This window comes from Malania oleifera, chromosome 2 (assembly GCF_029873635.1).
Source record: "Malania oleifera isolate guangnan ecotype guangnan chromosome 2, ASM2987363v1, whole genome shotgun sequence".
Taxonomy (NCBI): Eukaryota; Viridiplantae; Streptophyta; class Magnoliopsida; order Santalales; family Ximeniaceae; genus Malania; species Malania oleifera.
The window spans coordinates 20,203,946-20,224,076 of NC_080418.1; the positions used below are offsets into that span (position 1 = coordinate 20,203,946).

General features: G+C 34.2%; 3 protein-coding genes across 3 annotated transcripts; 1 reads left to right on the plus strand and 2 right to left on the minus strand.

Moving 5' to 3' along the window:
* Positions 1-930: 930 nt before the first annotated feature.
* LOC131148079 (uncharacterized) lies at positions 931-2,971 on the plus strand. The gene is made up of 3 exons (XM_058097815.1): positions 931-1,836; positions 2,105-2,647; positions 2,870-2,971. The coding sequence occupies exons 1-3, from the start codon at positions 931-933 to the stop codon at positions 2,969-2,971; spliced, it is 1,551 nt and encodes a 516-aa protein (XP_057953798.1).
* A 136-nt stretch (positions 2,972-3,107) lies between these two features.
* On the minus strand, positions 3,108-4,792 carry LOC131148971 (uncharacterized). Its single transcript, XM_058098963.1, has 2 exons — positions 4,345-4,792; positions 3,108-3,622 (listed from the first exon to the last, which is right to left on the minus strand). Exons 1-2 carry the CDS (start codon positions 4,592-4,594, stop codon positions 3,438-3,440), a joined length of 435 nt encoding a protein of 144 aa, XP_057954946.1. The 5' UTR covers positions 4,595-4,792; the 3' UTR covers positions 3,108-3,437.
* Positions 4,793-7,444: 2,652 nt separating this feature from the next.
* Positions 7,445-12,775, minus strand: LOC131148970 (probable serine/threonine-protein kinase PBL5). Its single transcript, XM_058098962.1, has 5 exons — positions 12,526-12,775; positions 11,513-11,775; positions 11,129-11,318; positions 10,599-10,990; positions 7,445-7,942 (listed from the first exon to the last, which is right to left on the minus strand). Exons 1-5 carry the CDS (start codon positions 12,629-12,631, stop codon positions 7,652-7,654), a joined length of 1,242 nt encoding a protein of 413 aa, XP_057954945.1. The 5' UTR covers positions 12,632-12,775; the 3' UTR covers positions 7,445-7,651.
* Positions 12,776-20,131: the final 7,356 nt, after the last annotated feature.

A 20,131-nucleotide genomic window follows, 5' to 3' on the forward strand; every position in this document is an offset into this window, starting at 1 on the left:
CACACACACACATCCTAGAGTGTTTAGCATAGTACTTATACAAACCACCATAACTAACACAACCTAAAATTTGAAGGGAGAGTAGGCAAGAAACACCAACCAAAAAAGAAAAAGAAAATGAAAAAAGAAGATCAAGTAACCATTTCTTTTTGGTTTGATTTCAGTTCACATTTTTCATTTTTTGGTTATCCGTTTCATTTCAATTTGAAACATTTAGTCACCATGGTTAACAAAAAAAACCAAACAAACATATAATAAATATATTTTTTTAAAAATTATATATATATATATATATATATATATAATGTTGGTGATTGGATGTACATAAAAAAAAAAAAATTAATTTCATGTCAGTAAATTGTAATTTTTAGAATTTATTTATTTATTTGATATAAAAAGTATAATTCTCAAAATAATAAATTTAATTTAATTAACCGTTAAATATTAGTCCACAACATGGGTTAACCGCTTAAACTGATTCACCTTTTGTGCAAGACAAAAGAGTCCCCCAGGGGACTTCATCCATAATATGTCATGAGCCCCGGCCCTGTGACTGCTATAGCCCAAATAGATAACCCAGAAGGCCTAAAGCAGTCCAAAAACGAGGCAGGCTCAAGATCAAGATCAGGCTGATCCATTAATTTAATTTAATTTTGAAGTTTAAACGTACGTGACTTCCACAACACAACAGCAGTGGTCAGTGAGGAATACCCGCCTTCAACCTCGTTCCTTCCACAACCATCTTCTTCTCTTTCTCTCTCCATGGATCCGAACTATTCTCAGTCCAATCTCCCTTTCCCATCACCCACTCTCTTCTTCTTCTTCTTCTTCTTCTCTCTCTCTCTGAAAAAAAAATGTTTGATCAGCTGAAACCATGAGAATTACGAACACCCTCACCGACACCATCACCAACGCCATCGCCAAATCATCATGAATTCTGCCCAACAGCGCCCATGGCAGATTGGCCTCGGCAGCCTCAGAAACTATGTCACCTGGTTCTTCATCCTTCTCTCCATGCTCTACATCCTCTACTCCTCCAACCTCCTCCTCTCCGCCGACCGCCCGGACTGCCCCGTCATATCCGACATCTCTGCTGAAGAAAAGCTCGAAAGCCTCATCCCCCTATCCAACTTCTCTTCCTCCTCCTCCACTAGCACTGCTAATACTAATCCCGTCATCCCAAACCGTGACAACCAGCTGCTTCCCCGTGGTGATCATCATCAAATATCCCAAGTCTTCGACACACAGGTCAAACACATTGTGTTCGGGATCGCCGCGTCTTCCAACTTGTGGGAGAAAAGAAAGCAATACATAAAACTATGGTGGAGGCCTAAGGAGACTAGAGGAATAGTTTGGCTGGACAAGCAGGTGAGGACTAGAAGAAACGAGGGGCTGCCGGATGTTCGGATCTCCGGGGACACCTCCAAGTTCAGGTACACCCATAGCCATGGAAAGAGATCGGCCCTGAGGATTTCGAGAGTGGTTTCGGAGACGCTGAGGCTGGGGATGAAGGACGTGAGGTGGTTCGTAATGGGCGATGATGACACCGTGTTTCTGGTGGACAATGTGGTTAGAGTACTTTCCAAATATGACCACACACAGTTTTATTATGTGGGGAGCTCATCCGAAAGTCATGTTCAGAATATATACTTCTCCTACGCCATGGCCTTCGGTGGCGGTGGGTTCGCTATAAGCTATCCGCTGGCAAAGGAGTTGGAGAAGATGCAGGACCGATGCATGCAACGGTATCCGGGGCTGTATGGAAGTGATGACAGGATTCAGGCTTGCATGGCCGAGCTGGGGGTACCTCTTACCAAAGAAAAAGGATTTCATCAGGTAAATTAATTATTTATATAATCGTGTAAAATTATAAATAGTACTAGCTATTGCATATACACGATCACATGTTTGGTTCAATTCAGAATTTTCCTTCCAAGTGAGAAAATTCTCTGACTTGGACAAATTAATCCAGGAAACATAGAGTCCAGATTTCTCTGGCAGTTGACATACATTCATCTAAATTAATGAAAATGATATGTTTCTTCTTCTGTGATGAGAAAAAAATTTAGATTGTGACAGATGAACTTACATAATCCTTGTCCAGTATGATGTGTATGGGGACCTATTAGGCCTTCTGGGAGCTCACCCTGTAGCTCCACTGGTCTCGCTTCACCACCTCGATGTTGTGAGTCCAATTTTCCCACGCATGACCCGCATCAAGGCACTGCAGCACCTATTTCAATCCATTGAGCTCGACTCGGCGAGCGTAATGCAGCAATCGATCTGCTACGACAAGAAGCGGAACTGGTCCATCTCTGTCTCGTGGGGCTTTGTAGTTCAGATCTTGAGGGGTGTGGTCTCTCCCAGGGAGCTTGAGATGCCCACAAGAACATTTCTCAATTGGTATCGAAGAGCAGATTACACTGCATATGCATTCAACACTAGGCCTGTGACCAAGCACCCATGCCAGAAGCCCTTCATTTTTTACTTGACCACTACCAAATACGATCGAGCTAAGAGGGAAACCATTGGCTTTTACTCACGTCATAGAGAAAGACACCCCTTTTGCCGATGGAAAATGGAGTCACCCGATGGAATTGATTCCATTGTAATCTTTAAAAGGCCTGATAGTCTTCGTTGGCAGAAGGTAATGTTTTTGGAAACACATCTGTCTTATTCTTCGATGTTTTATTTGAGTTACTGTTGTTTTGAGAATCCAAACATTTTCTGCACCAAGTATAAACAAGAAAAAAAAAAAAAGCCAAAACAAAACAAAATTTTTGTTCTTCTCAACAGTCAAAGATCGAAATGCGAGGTTTTATTTTGTCACTAGTGGTATTACTAACTAGGTCCTAATGTTCTTTTGCAGTCACCAAGGAGGGACTGTTGTAGAATTTTGCCGTCACAAAAGAGCTCAACTATGTACTTGTGGGTGGGCAATTGCAGAGGAGGTGAGATTAGTGAATTGTAATTACAGCAACAGAGAACTAACATTTATTTTCACTCTATTTTTTCTCCTTCAATGCCTAAGTCATCAGAAAATCAATGCTGAGGATGAGAAGGGAAAAAATTGTTAGCCATAACAACATCAGAAAGCCCACAGAAAAGCGAAACCAGCATCCCCAAAACTTTGCACCTTCCTTTGTTTTTTTCATTCATGTAATCTATACATGCACATCAATTGTAGAAGTTATTTATACAAATTCTACTTGTTTTCCTTGCTTTGCTCTCATCGGTCTCAATGAAACAAACAGATATCAATCTAATCTAGATCTGACAGGAAAAAGTGTATACAAAGCGATGTACTCGAACAGAACAAGTGATTCTTCAATCAGTTGTGCTATTCCTTAGAAGAAAACCCCTATAGAGAATTTCCATATGTCATTTGTGAGAATATACAATGATGGTTTTCTTGAGATGAGCAGAGTTTTCCTTTTTCAATAAGCTCTACTCACTGGATGTGATTCAGTCCGATTGAAACTGATCAGATTCTGAGAAACTGAGGCACTTGGCTGAGTGGCCGATGCCAGGATTGTGAGGTCGAAGTGGTTATTGTTAACAGGAAGTGGTATCTCGATTCGATGTATTGCTGTAATTCTCCCATCCTTGATCACCAAATTTACTGCTTTCAAACAAATTAATCATACGGAAGATTTAATTAATTAGGAAACATAAAGCAATAATGAAATGAGATTTCTTTATTAGTCCACCTTTGCTGAAAATATGCAGCAAAGTTGAAGAAACCAAAATTTTGTATCTTAAAGTTCTGATTTTTTGGAACTGATAAACACAAAAACCACTCAACCAAGCCTACAACAATTATCCCCTCTAGTTGAATTAAGCTGTTAGAACAACAGGGGTGAAAAAAAGAAAGAATAGCAACGGGAAAATTAAAACCTTAGATTTGAATTTGTACGAACTTGAATAAAATGTAATATAAAATATTAAAATTATATTAAATTTTATCTAAAATCCATCAAAATCCAAATCCAAAATTCATGTTCTCAAACGCAGCTTTGAGAAAATTGGTCGATAAATACACTAGCTGATCCAGATAGTTGGGATAAAATCCTTTTGTTGTTGCTGCTCAGACATTAAAATAGATCTTATGAACCAGAATGTCACAAATTTATATTGCAATATACCAATTTGAGGGGGAGAAAAAGACGATTGAACCACTTATCAAATTGGGTAATGTCAAGGTACCATTTTAGAATCAAGCTAGGGTTTCCAAAGGATACCCAAAAAAATCCACAGAAGAAAAGAATGAACAGGCGAAAAAGACGATCCATGCATGAGAAAATGTGGTGGATTCTGAAATTGATAGGGAGTTGGGTAAATTACCTGGGTAGGAGAACCACCAGAGTATGAAGAGGGAGAGGAAGACAAGAACGGGAACGGCGTGAATCCACTTCTCCGACAGTCGGAAGCGGGAAATCTCCCTCCTGCCGGCGCCGGAATCTTGAGCAGAGACAGATCCGCCATTGATATTCTCAACCCTCTTTCGCGGAGACTGTTTCTCGTGCACTAGCTGCTTTATGTTTATGATGAACTGCTCGTCCGGTGCTCGATACGAGCTCGCCAGTCTCTGCATCTCTCTTTGAGAGAGAGAGAGAGAGAGAAGGTGTGAATAGGTGTGACCGTGAGGAGTTAGTTACGACTTGCGAGGCTTGTACTTCATTATTTGATTTCGGTTAGTTGGAATTGCTAACGACTTTAGGCGCCAAATTGCTGCGCTGGCTTAGGCACGTAACTAATGGCGGCGCTATACATAAATGCATACACAGTTTTTCTGAGATTTAAAAAAAAAAAAAAATTAACGCTCTAGTGGAAAGAATATTAATTTTATATTTAAATTTAAATTTAAATAAATTTAAACAAATTTTAATACAATTTTATACCACTATATTATCTAAATATAATATAAATTCAAATTCAAAATCTCTCCAAAAATCTTTTCACTGTACTAAAATTTGAAAAATAGAAGCAAATATATTCTCAATTTTTTTAAAATTTTAAAAATCTCTTTTGAGTTAGCTTGAAAAATATATAGATTATTTCTTTAAAAAAAAACTAGATGTCTCAAAAGTTTACCAAATTTTTATACCTTCGTATAAGTCAGAAGTTTGCGTTTTTACCAAACATCAAAGAAGTCCACAAAATATTTTGAAGCCCCAAAAATACTTCATATCTTTTTGTCACACTTCAAGTCGGCATGCTTTTAATTTTACCACAAGTAAAATATGAAAAGGGGTAAAATAATATAATTGTGTTGGCCATTTAATAGTAAATTGAGAAAATTAAATCTATTTTGTGATTGGCCATCGAGGTTCTAAATTTTCTTAGATATTTAAAAAAAAAAAAAAACTTTAATATTTAACTAAAAAAATGCAGAGGAATGAGTCCATGATCTCTTTACATTGAAGAAACTCATCTGCATAACACCATATCATATGGTTCAGGATTCTGTGCTAAGCATTGGTGCATGTTCAATGATGCGAGACCATTTTAAATTTAAGATGAAAAATCTGAGGAATTCAAAGTACTGATGCTAATGTAATAGAGGATCCAAGCTACTAGTCTCAGAGTATATCCTACTTATTAGAATCATTGAAAAATAGAATTAGTGAAAAATCATTAACCATGGTTAATCAAATTGAACTAAACTAATATATTATACAAATATAAAAATATATATATTATATGATTATATGCCCATTTAATAATTCAATTAAAAATTATTTTTAACAATTCAAAACTTGAACTAGTTACTTCTATGTTATTTTTCGAGAATTAAAACTTGAATTAAAGATTGTATTCATGTCCAATTTGGTGGATGCTATGTTTGGATGTAAATTTAAAATTCATAAATTTATATGAATTTTTATTGATACTCAAATTTTCATATTTGAATTTTCAAATTTATGCATTAATTGTAATAAAAAAATATTAATTAATTGTAAGTTTTCAAAATTCAAAATGAATTCAATAATTCAATTTAGTTAACTGTCAATTATTAACCAATAAACTTCGATTATTGACCTAAAAGTTTCAATTTATATTTTTCAATGAATGAATATTTAAGCTAAATAATGCTCATTCTATATATATATATATATATATATATATATATATATATATATTGATAATTCAAGGACTCTAGTCACTATTGCACTATTTTGGACACTACGATTTAGCACCAAATCTATGATATAAAAGCCACATGCCCATTGACGTCCTTATGATAATTCACCAGCGTAATATAAGGGAGGGATGACTCAGATAGTATGGACACTTGCAACGTAGGTCTTATAATGCACCTGTGAGGAAGAGTGACTTAATTACTGTAGAGAGCAGTATAAGGGATAGGGATAAACCTAAAATAATAACTTGGGAAAAGGTAGTGAGTAAGAATTTAATATGCTTAAATTTATCAAAAGAAACTGTCCATAATCGCATAAATTGGTGAAAAAAATTCATATAATCGACCCCACTTAATCAGATTAAAACTTAATTTTGTTATTATTATTGTTGTTGTTATTAATATTTCGGAAAATACTATGATGTGACACCAGCAATAATGTTCATCCTATTACATCTAGATACTCCCTACATCAACCTCCCAAAAGCATAATAAGTAGACATGATAAGATATCATGGTTGGTCCTAACTTTTATTAATTTTTTTCTATGGCTGAGTACAGCAAACGAAAAAAGGGTTACTCTGCAATCGGAAGAAGTGGGTTCCAGTAAATGCACTTCCTCCAAAGTCCAAACAGGGCGCGCACTTCGAAAAGAAAAAATAGCCAATAAATATGCACAGCTTCAGACAGGCCTACATTTTTCAATGGCTTTTGAAATAAAGAAATACGCGTCTCCCAGAGATCATAAGACCAATTCCAATTCCAGAAGCTCCCTTAAATTCATGGCACAGCCCTGTCGCAGATGCACTGTCCAGTGGCCCCCCATCAAGATCTCCATATTCACTCATTTCACACGCGGCATGCATTAAAATGTGTTGTCTTGGAAGACCACCAGACAGACCCTTTAGTGGATTTTACCCAAGTGAAGAAAAGAGTCATGTCATAGTGAATCTCACTTTTTTAAAATTTTTTATTTGAGTGAGACTTGACTTGTATGAGGTGAGCATCTCCGCAAAAGTATGCTTCTTTATACCCCATTGTTACTTTAGTGGGCAAGTCTGACAGTCCACCAGCATCGGCTGTAGAGGCTGGAGCTCCTGACAATCTGCCCAGAAGAGTTTTTCCTTTTCTCTTCTGCTGCCTGGATCACTGCAGATTTGCCTCTACAGCAAATTGACAAGGAGAAGGTGGGGGGGTGGTCAAGGGAATACTGTTTTAGGTCAGAAGAGCGAGATAAGTTATTAAGACAGAGAAGAGAGGAAGCGCAGCAAAGATTGAGAGGGATGGTCCTCCATAAAGAAATGAAACAAAATCCTACAGAAAGATATCTTGCATAACCCCAGCTCAAATGTACATCAAATGACAAAGAAAGATTAAAAGGGATGTAAATTTCCTGTGGTGTAAAGATTTAAGAATGGAAGTGGCACCTGTTATCTTGTGACACAAAAACTGATAACCCAGTGCATCATCTATTAACAAGGCCAGAAGTAGTTAAAACAGAAGGTTCACTCAGTTTGATCCTCCGGTTTCGGTCTCTATCTCCAGCTCATTATTGGCAAAGGGTTTCTTATCATCCTCCCTTTTAGATCGAGGATGGGAGCTGGGGTTGTATGGCTGGGAAGCAAGGAAGTTCAGAGCCGTAACCACATCTGCTATCAAGGGTCGCATATTTGGTTGCTCTTGAACACACATTGCTGCTATGGCAAGAGCTTGGTACAGGCCTCTGACTGGATATTGACCTTGGAGCGTAGGGTCAGCCATCTGCGAGAATTTCCTCCGGTCTTTAAACAGGGGTCGTGCCTGCAAACAATGAAAAGAAGGTTACATATATTTTTATGCCCGCGCAGACAAGTTGACAACAGAAGTCTGATCAAATATGATGCTTATGCCAATGTCATTTTCCTCTGTTTCACTAAACTATTAACTGGAAACTCCTGAAGTAAAATGCCCTTCAAAATTAATGATGCATATTCCTCTTAGTGACTTTATAATGCAAGGCTGTGGTTGTCCCTATACTAGGCAGTAATAAAATAACAGCCAGATCACAGGAGTAGGAAATCATGAGCACTTCATAAAAATGTTTTAACACAATCATATCTGCAACAGATGGAAGTAAATGTGAGGGATGAATGCCGATCATATCTGGTGGAGTTAGGAAAGCAGTTTAAGAGTGTAGAAGCAATTGGAGTACTTCATACAATATTTTCTTACACCTAAGAACAATGATCGTCAATCTACATATTCAAAAAAAAATCCACACAAAAATCAAAATGCCCAATTCCCCAATGCTACATTTGGAACTCGGAAAATATTAGGAAAAAGAAAGGAAAATATCAGGGAATCCACATTTTCATGTTTGATTATCGAGAAAAGTAAGAAAAAAAAATGAAAAATATACCAAATTCATGAACAAAATTTTGATTTTACACATAATTAATATTAAGTTTTTCTTAATTTCTAATCATATAAAAACAAACTTTCATTTTTAATAGAATCTAATGTAGAATAAAAATATAATGGAAAATGAGTTCCTCTCTAGTTTCCTTTCCTTTTCCTAAGTAAAATCCTTGATCCAAACGGACCACAAAAGTCAAAGGATGGTTTCAAGAAATAAGATAAACTACTAGCTAACTAGCCATTGTGCTTAGGATCTTTGTGAATACCTTGATGGCATAATCAAGAAGATAATATGCATCCCATCTCATACTCTTAAGGCCAAACTAACAAATTCCAAGTGTCATTCTTGAAAATTTTTGCTCCAGATTTGACATGGACATGAAAGTTTTGGCTTCTAGAACCTCCTTGGTTTGAATGTGGGAAAATAGGCATTTAAGGAAATCAGGCTCATCAAATGCAGTTCTACAACCCTTAAAGTTCATCCTCATCTCTGAATCACACGCACATTTCCAGCCATTAAGTATGCAAGTGCAACTATGGCTAATTAATGTTTCATTTTGGCATTGAGACAGTAAGCAATGCAGGAAACGGCCTTGAACCTCTGCTTGGGAGTGGTGAGTACCATATCATGGCATATACGCCAAAGATGACGACAGCATGTAATCAACTGAGAATTTGAATTACAAGATATCATTTATCAAAGGAAGCCCAGGTCAATATTTGAGAGCTTGAGGCATTAAGCATTGTCATCAATGTCAACCAAAGTGGGTCTGCTTTTAGTCACCAACTCTGATTATACTTGTTATATACATTGAAAATATTTGAGGTTCATATGGCGCAGCGAAAGAGAGAGTGATGCCAGCAACGAGCAGGCACTGGTTTATTGCCATAGTGAGAGGAGAGCGATGGTGGGGGCATTTTCCGAAAAGAGAACAATTCTTAATGAGAAAAATACATATCTTCCACATGAACAGCTATAGACATTATGCATGTTCAACGTAAACACAACCTCCCCCCTCCAAAAAAATAAAAAGTTCAGTGTCATTGCAAAACTTTTAATTAATGTTGTATTTTTCCAGTAAGGTGAAGGAAATTTTCATACATTAAAGGAAAACAAAAGCCAAAGCATATCCACCTAGACACTTATCTTTTTGTGGAGGAAGAGGCGTAAGCATGACACTTCCTTAGGTGGGCATTAGGTAAGACAAATCTTTTTTCAGTTAATATCTCTGCTGCACCTAGACACTTTCGAGTTATGAGTGTAAAAATTTCATATTTTTTTACATATGGGGTTCTCAGGCAAATTTAGGAAGTGATGCTAAAAATATTTCAAGACCAGTGTCTGATTTAATTATTTCAAGTCACTGAATTTCTACAAATTCCAAAATAAAGTTAAGCTTTCAGATGGAAAAGAATAGCAGTCAAAATAGCTGGTTATTTTTTAACTTCATTTCCTTCCTGCACTCATTTAATCTGTGATAAATTAGGAGCTCTTATCAATTCAAAATAGCATTTACAACTTCAAATGGTAGTAGAAATTCAAATTTTCAAATAAAACACAGGAACTCAGCTGAGCAACATCATTCTACATTGTAAGAGCACCAGCAAAGCATATTATTATGTTAGCACCAAAGAGCAAAAATGGAGCTCAAGGGTTAATTCATTGGTAATGCTCAATAAGTAGAGCAATTTTGAACAGGCTAAATGGAAGGAACCTAGTGGACTAATCATTTGTATCAGAAATTTGGAATGGTCACAGCTAACAACTCGAGATCCTTAAAGCATGCACCTTTAACAGACCGCTAAATGAATATGAACGTACATGCCTAGGCTGTTGTACAGCTAAAACCCAGTTAATATGGTAACGGAAGTGGTTCAAATTAAATGATGCCAACTAATGCAGCATTTGAATTTGATAAAATGATGACAGAAATGACAATGTACACACATTTCAGAGCACACCATGTATCAACAAGGATATTACAACTGTAGAATAAATTCAAAAACCAACCAGCAAAGGCAATAGAAAATTAAAAGCAGGGAAACATAGCTGTCTTACCCAACCAACCAGATATTGGTCCCTATTAGCTTTGGTATTATCGATTGCTTTCCTGCCCGTTATAAGTTCCAAAAGAACAACCCCAAAGCTGTAGATATCTGATTTAAATGTGAGTTGACCTGTCATTGCATAGTCCGGTGCGCAGTATCCATACGTGCCCATCACCCGTGTGGAAACATGTGTTTGATCTCCACTAGGACCCACTTTGGCCAGGCCAAAATCAGATAGCTTGGCATGATAGTCCTCACCGAGCAAAATATTTGAGCACTTCAAATCACGGTATATTACCGGAGGATTCATTTTGTCATGCAAATACTCCAAGCCTCTAGCTGCACCAGCTGCTATTTTCATTCTTGTATTCCAATCAAGCCCTTTCCGATTTGGCAGAAGGTCTGCATAACAAAATAAACAATCTCAAAAAGAAAAATTTACTACCAAAAATCAAAAACTAATATCACAATTGGTAAGGATATGGCATAGAATAGTCAAAATGATGAAAATTGGGATTAGTCTGATCAGAAATGTTGTACCATGCAAGTGGTTTTCCAAAGAACCCAATGGCATGTACTCATAAACTAACAGCCTCTGCTCTCCGTCAGCACAATACCCAATTAATTTGACGAGATTACAGTGATCTGCTAGACTCAATGTCATTACTTCAACAACAAATTCCCTAATCCCTTGCGATCCATTCCGATCAAGCTGCTTGATAGCTACAACCTACACCAAATCAATACAGTGTTCAAGTCTGACCACCACCAGCTTCAAATAAAGCCTTGTCCACAACGGGCACATTAAGACAATATTATGACGACACAAATACAGTTCAGAAGAAAAGAAAGAAAACAAATTCTGACCTACTACAGTATTGTATAATCTTCTGTAAATTTTGAAAAAAGATAAGCTTAACTAACCTCGCCGTCTGCCAATTGGCCTTTATAAACTTTGCCAAAACCTCCCTCACCCAGAAAACAGTCAGACCTAAAATTATCTGTTGCAGCCACCATTTCAGCAAATGTAAACGTCCGCGCCTGACTGTTGTTTGATTTCCCATCGTTGGAGAACTCCTTCAAATCCAGATCCCTTACGTCCTTAGATAAATTGGCATCTTTAGTAGCCTCCTCTTTCGCATCGGACTCCCTCTTTACATCCACATATGGACTGACTCTCAACGAATCTAAAACAGACACAATATAGATATGACAGAGAGAGAGAGAGAGAGAGAGAGAAGCACACAGTGACCAACAGCCAAAAAATGATCCAGGTTTTCACTGAAAGAGAAAAGGGAAGGAAACAAACAATCATAACAAGCAAGTATAGTCATCACCCGACAAGGGATCATCAGGATAGAATCTTTCCACCCATGCAAGCAAACAAAATAACAATCAGCACAAAGAAAACAGCCACAGAACCATTTTTTTCAAAAAAAAAAAGGTTACCGAACTTGATGAGATGACTAGGAAATTTAAAGAAACGTTCACCCAACCTGGTTCTGATGCAAAAGATAAATAAGCATAACTGAAATCATTTGACCTAACCCCAACCTCTTTTTCTTGTCAATCAAAACCAAAACTAAAAGACTTGTTTGTAGAAATATTTCGGGCTAGAAACACAGTGAGAAGCTGAAACAAACAGGGGAAACGGGAGGGAGGCGCCCAAATCAAGAAGAAAAAAAAACAAACAGCGTTCCGACTTTCAATTCGCATTCAAAATCCAGGTGGGTCATAGAAAATCACCTAAAAGTAATCGATTATTGATCCATTCCCAACAACCCCCACATTCAAAACACCGCCAAAAGAACACAAAAAATTAACAAAAAAAAAAAAGGAAAGGGTTTGATTTTAACAACAGATAAACGCGAAGCAAACAGCTTAAATGTCGTCCATTTGTTTGTTCCACGAATTTGACGGCATCATTTGCTAGATACCTGAGGAGGTGGATTGTGTTCGATCATCGCGTTTATTGCTATCATTCTTCTTCCTCCCCGATCCCCTGCTCGATTTCTTTCCGGAGGAGCATGGAAAACAACCCATAGTCTCCCCACTCCCTCTCCCTCTCGCCCCAGCCCCCTGCTGCTCCCCGCAAAAACAGAGCCCAACACAAAAAAGAAGAATGGAAGATATGAGCTACAGGTACAGCACTGAGACCGAGAGAGAGAAAGAAAGAATTAAAGAGAATTATATATGGGTGTGATATATATATATATATACCTATGGGGGTATGTTGTGGTGCAAGCCAAACATAGGAGAAGTAAAATTTGACCAATGAGAATAGGACACGTTGACAGCTGGCGAGGATTGCAGAGTCAAATGGGCAATCATAGTGGGAAGGAAGCTTGTCATTTTGTGTTGTCTTATTTGGCTATTATTTTATGTGGCCCTCCCCTCCCTTCCTCCCACTTTCGCCCGCCTTTCTTTTATGGCCAGCAAAAGCCTTCCTAATAATTATAAACCTTTTATTTTATTTTTTTTCAATAAAAAAAATACATCTTCCAAACATTTGATTTTTAAAATAATTATATATCAAAAATATGTTCAGATTTAATCAATTACAAAATTATTAAATACAACGTTAATTTAACTAGCACACAACCTTAACATAATAATTTTTTATTTAATTATAAATTAATATTAGAGAAATTAAAAAATAAGCTAATCATATATAATATTAAATGTATAAAATATGTATTATATGAACTATATTGTTTAAAATAATAAAATTTTGAAAGTTTAATTAGTTCGGATTAAGTTTACAAAGATTATCAAAATTTAAATTAGACTTATTAATATATATTTATTTTTTTAGTTTGAACTCGATTCTATATAAATTTGACTCCCTTTTTTTCTCTCGTTCTTATTTACGAGTCTTTTAAGTTTTAGAATATCTAATAAAAATTGTTTACGAGCCTTTTAAATTTTAGAATATCCAATAAAAATTGTAAACATTTTATCTCCTTTTTTATTTTCTCTGCTGCCGAGTACGGTTACGCGGGCCGTATCACAGACGCCTAATCATCGTCGGATCCCGCCGGAAGTCCCTGATCGGCTGAAGGATTTGGCGCTCTCTTCTAGGTGTGCAAGGGACGAAGTGGGGGCCACTGGCCAAGCCATCCAGCCGCGCCTACGGTTACTATTGAACCCACGTGCGAACGGTGATGGTGGTGTTCACACGAGCTGATATTAAACCACTCGACTCGTTTTAGTGTCACACGGTAACAAGAGAAAAAAAAATTTTGAGATGTTGTATACTCGCACGCGGATTCGGGAGCATCTGATTATTACTCACGTTTGTTTCATGCTTTTACAGTTTTACCCCCTGCGATGTTTGACGCGACCAGTTCTCCCTCTCCTGTTCAAGGTTTCTCAAATTTAGGACGCAAATGGTTTACATTTTTTAAAAAAAAAAAAATTATTTTTGAATGTTTTTTTTTTAAATAACACTCTATCCTCTGGAAAAAAAAATTTGTGAGATTTAAATTTAGTGATAAGATAAATCATCTACTAATTGATACAATTACGTATATAAGAAAAAAAATTAATGAAATGATAATTTTTATTATTTTTTATTCACCTGTGATTAGATAGTTTTAAAATGATATTAGCTTTATTGACTTTTTGAATCCAATCTCATTTTGATAATAATAAAACACAAATATCTCATCTGTGCGTTTAGTACTTGAACAGGTTTATACTTTAAACACGCACACATGACAAGAAAAATAAAACTCGTAAGGAACATAAAGCTCACGTATCTTGGCTCATTCCATAAAAAATTCAAAAACAAATGAGTGAAAACGTAGTCTTATTTCAGTTGTATTGTTTTAGATTATATTTATATATGCATACTCACATGATATAGTTGGAAACTCAAAATGACCAATAGACGAACCCCATGATGCATGATTTTCATGACATATTCATATGCATTTATTGTAAGTTGGATCTGCATTTTAGAGGATTAATGGGGTTGAAAAACAGGAGGCTTGTCAATGAATCTATTGGCCTCATTGACAAATCCATGAAGGTCACTCGTCAACTAATGTACGTTTTCATCAATAAGAAAATATCGAGACCCTATTTTTCTTAGACAAACCAATCGTGGACGAGTATGTCGCGAAGACTGACACTCCAGTGCTGAATGGGAAAATATTTTTAATTAAAATGCCTCTTTAATGATCCAATAGTTGGGGAGTGTCCAGATGCCGAGGATGCCTATATATATCAACCCTAAAACCTGATTTTATAACTTTTGCCAACACTCCATTGCATTCAGACTAGACTTCCTTGGGCAATTGTCTCAATTTTCAAAGGGTTTTCATGCATACATCTTGCAAACATTTTTTGGATTGAGGTTTGATAAAAGTAAGTATTTGATTTGTATTTTCAAAGTGTTTCTTCTCTCGTATTCTTTTATTTAATATTTTATTGAGAGAGCAAGAACTCTAATTTTCCATATATTTGTTTGAAAAATCTTTTGGGAAAAGTTCATTCTTGGACTTTAAATCTTTGAAACATTTTTTATATTATTTTTATTCAAAGATTTTATATTTTTTTTTATTTGTGCCAAAAGTTATTTGAAAAAACTTTAAATCCCAACACATATTATTTGAAAAATCAATTTTTGAAGATATATTACATTAGGTGTAGATCTTTGAGAAAACTCATCATATACATTTTTGTATAAAAAGATCATATATTTTTTAGTACAAAAATCATATTGAGATCATTACATATTCTCTTTTGAGCTTCAAGTTATTTCTTTTGAGAGTGCTTAGGAATTTATTGTACTCATTAGCTTGTTGAGAAGTAATCTGAGTGTATCCAAATTTATTTGTTATCACTTGTATTTACAGTTTGGGTTGTGAACTGGGGAGAAGGAAGTTGTGCCTCTTATAAGCAGTAGAGTAGGAGGAAGTTGTGCCTCTTGTAAGTAGTGAATTGTAACGGGAAATTCCGCCTAAATTTAAGGAGTGGATTAGTAGAATCCTTGGGTAGTTTGATCAAGGCGAGGACGTAGGCCGGGTTTGGCCAAACCTCGTTAAAAATTCTGTGTTTATGCTATCTCTCTATCTCTGTTTACAATTTCGCACTTATATTTATTTGATCTATTGTGCATGTTTTAATATTGACATATCTAAATATCTAAAATACTGAAGTAGTTGAGATACCCACACATTAAATTGATAAGTTGTGTAATATTGAACAGTTTGTCCTCTAACTTGTGCTTGTGTGGTTGTGTGTTTTTAAAATTAAAACTTCAGGACCAAAAATTTTTAAAAAATATCCAATTCACCCTCCTATTGAGATTACACCTAAATTCACAAACTTAACAAATAAAGTCCAAAAATTTATTTAGTTAAGTATAATATATTTAGAAAATTGAACTCATAAATAAGTTGAATACCCAGTTCTCAAGTTTACCACTCGATTGGCTCGAGTTAATCAATTGATATAAGTATGACAACATAATTAAATTATTTTTTAAATAATTAAAAAATATATGTAAAATAAATAATTTAATAATTCAAAAAAAATACTTAAACAATTATATTGTTCCAAAAATTATTATATGCAATTTACATGCAAATTAAATGGCTAAATATATATTTAAAATTAAATATAGTTTAAAAATCGACTTGTATCAGTCAATTGGTTGAATAGTTACTTTTTTTTTTTTTTTTTGGAGTTTGGTTGAATTCATGTTTAATAAGATAGCAACTTGGTCAAAATTTTAAAAAATTGGTGAATTGGTTAGATCAAAGGTTAACCAATTAATAAAAATTTAGATATTCTTTATCTATTTAGCACTCAAATTTACACAAAAAACAACTAACATTCAATTTTATAATTTTAATTTATGAAGTTTGAATTTTGAAATTTTAGTTTATAATTTTTTTAGCATTTTGGTTGATAGGTTACTTGAATTTAAAAATATTAAATTATGTTTGATTTGATTTATGATGTGTCATTAAATTTTTATGAAATTACATCTAACAAGCATTTTGTAATACTATAATTACTAGACATTTTATGATTAATTAATAATTTATTTTTTTATAAATTTTTAAAAAATTTAAAATACAAAAATTTTAGTATGCTTATGTCAATTGATTGGTCCAAAGCGATCGGTTGATAAACTGTTCAATTTGAGAATCAATTAGGTTTCCAATTTGTTTATTCAATTTTCAAGACATTACACTGATACTTTTAAATTTAATTTATTTAATTCGATATCAATTTATTTTTATTATATATATTTAAAAAATTATAAAATAATAAAATTATTTTGTTATACTTATGTCAAGTAATTGATCTAGAGCAATTATACTGGTAAATCATTCAATTGGAGAATAGGTTAAGTTTCCAATTCATTTATTTAGTTTTCAAGGCATTACATTTGGCCAATTTTTTCAATTTTATTTATCTGAGTCAATATCATTTTAAAATATTATTTTATTAAGAGTAAAAATTTATTTATTTTTTACATATATATATATATATATATATATATATATATAATAGTCAACTAGCGGAAGGTTCATATTGTTAATAAATTTAAATCTCAAAGGGCTTTTTGGTAGTTTTAAAAAATACGGAGGGTGGAGTGTCATATTTGAAAAATTGAAGATGTATTGTTAAATTTTTACCCTTTATTTTTAGTGTTGTTGAACTTTTACCCTTTATTTTTATTTTTATTTTTTTGGACAGCACTATTTTACAAGTTCATTACACCTTAAACAATTTTTTATAAGTATGATATCGTAACAACTTGTCACATGATCCGTGATGGTGTTAGATGCATAGTTATAATTATTTTTAATTTTACTTATTTTTAAAAATCCTATTGATATTATTGTAAATAAAGTTAAATTAAAGTCACTGTCTATTAACAAATATCTTAAATTAAAATTTGATGTTAAATGTTTAAGCTCAAATTTTGAGTGTGAAAAGGGGAAGAGATGGAGAAGGACTATTGCCTACCGTGTAATTTGAATGACGCCTAACCCATCAAGTTACTTACCTAAATTAGGGTAAACCCTATAATCTCTCTCTCTCTCTCTCTCTCTCTAGTATTGTGGAGGTTGAAGTTTCTAAATATTATAGACAAAATGGTTTCAAAATGAATTTTCTTTTATGCAAAAATGTATTGATACTCTAAACAATGTTACTCACACTATAAATATTTGTATACACTAAAATGACGAATTTATTCTCATTTTAATTTCTTCTTGCAAAATAAAAAATAAATGACAAAATAATTGTTTAAAATATTAAAAATAAAAATAAAATGCTACTAATGCTCTTAGAATATCAATAAACAATTTTTTTTTTTAACTTAGAGTAATAGTGTGCAAAGTAGAAGGTGAAAAATCACTAATAATTGAGTTAAGAAACACTATTGATATATTACCAAAAAAGAAAGAGACATTTGTTTTGCTCATTTTATTTTATTATTTTTATGCTAATTGACCATTTTTTGTCCTGAAAGTTTCAAAAATGCTATAGGACTTAAAATAGACTCACTTGTTAACGGTTAAAATTAGTAGAAGTTAAAAGTTTTCAAATCTTGAGAATAGTGAAAGGGCGTAAAAGGTGGATTCCAATGGAGAGAGAGAGAGAGAGAGAGAGAGAGAGAGAGAGAGAGAGAGAGAGAGGGAAATTACCCAAGAACTGTCACCTTAATTAAAAGAAGCACATTGCAAAAGTTATTAATTGGAGTTGTCACGTAGGTTTTATTCCAATTTAGGTTAGTAGCTCTCTCTCTCTCTCTCTGACTTTTTTTAGCGTTATGGAACTGCTGATCAGAGCATTAAACATTTAAACTTAAACTAGACAAGTGCAAGCAACACAACTTGCATAAGCGTAGCAAATGATTTAATGATGACATTTTGAAATTTTACATAATAACTCCATGCATCTAGCTGTGCAATTTATGTTACAAATTTTTTTTCCCAATTATATTAGCAAGTAAAAAAATTTAAAATGGAAAATTAAAAATTCCCATTGTAGCTAGGATTGAGTCAATATAAAAGAGATTGGTACTCCAAATACACATAATGCGGAAGTTATAGCTGGACTGGGCTAATGTAATATCCCCATGGTTTAATTTCTTCACAAAATTATTTTTTTAATTTTTTAAATTTGCTTTATTTTTATAATGTAAATAAATTTTCTTGTGTTTGGAAATGACACTTCTCAATAATTTGTAGTAAACCTAGTTTTCCTTTTTTTTTTTTTTTTTTATAACTTTTATGATGTGGGAACTCCAACCACCAATGAGTTCTTTAGACCCTTCGATACGACACCAAACTCACGGGAGTAAAAATGTTGTCGCCCGCTCATTGACGCACCCCTGATAATTCACAATGCAAACCACAAGTGGGGAATTGAATACATGACCTTGAGGTCACCAAAATCACAAGTCCGCCCTTATTACTTGAGCAAGCCCGATTAGGTTGTAATAACCCTAGTTATGTAGGTTCTACAAGAAACAATATCTATAATCATACACACCTAATTAGAAACAATAAAATAAAAACTATGATATTTTTTTTCAAAAAAATAAAAATACATAATCTCTAATACTATAAAACAGATTCCCCTTTTTTAAAATTGTCAAATTTATCCTTATAACTACCAATGATTATTCCAAATATTCCTTTAACTACTCATAACTATTCCAAAATGGGCCCTTAGAATTATGTCAACTCTATCCTTATAGTGAGTGCCTATGGCTAATCAATATAAAAACATTCTTACGTGCTCTTTCAAGTTTGGACTCATTTTTATTCTACAAAATATGGCTTCCATGTTTTCTTTTTTCATTTCAACCTTTGTTTTTCATATCTTCCTTATTAGGTGATGTTGTTTCTCATACTTAGTCATTTCCAATCATCTTCTTTACCAATGTTCTTGCCTTTTATAGAAAAATATTTTTACCTATGGAAAGTTTAAGTTTTTGACCATGAAATTTGTAGGAACCCGAACCCGAAAAATAAAACAAAATAAATAAGAAAGAGAGAAATAAAGGAAAAAGAAAGAAATTGGTTTGGCAGGGCCCAAACCGTCGACGGTTTCACTGAGTTGGGAAAAAACCATCGACGGTTTTAGTCAACTAAGGAGGTCAACTGCCAAATCGTCAATGGTTTTTTTAAGGCAGGGAAAATTGTCGACAGTTTTCCTATGAGCCTACTTACTTAAGGCCTAAGCAAGGCATATTTTTTATTAACTCAAATATTTTTTTTCTCTCTCTCTCTTAGGGTTTTTGGACTCTCTCTCTCTACTCTCACTCTCTCGTGGCTCTCTCTCTCTCTCTTTCGTAGGCTCACCCGAATCCCGTGATCACTCTCCAATCACTTTCCTCTCCTTTCTCAGCTTGCCAATTTATTTTTTGCGGCGGATTGAAAAGCTAGTGTTTTGGATTTTCAGAACATTAGTGGTCTATTTTTTAGGAATAGGTAAGGAGATTAAGTCAAGTTAGGTTTTTATCGAATTTGAATCGATCAAAAGATGTTATATGTATGTATACTTATA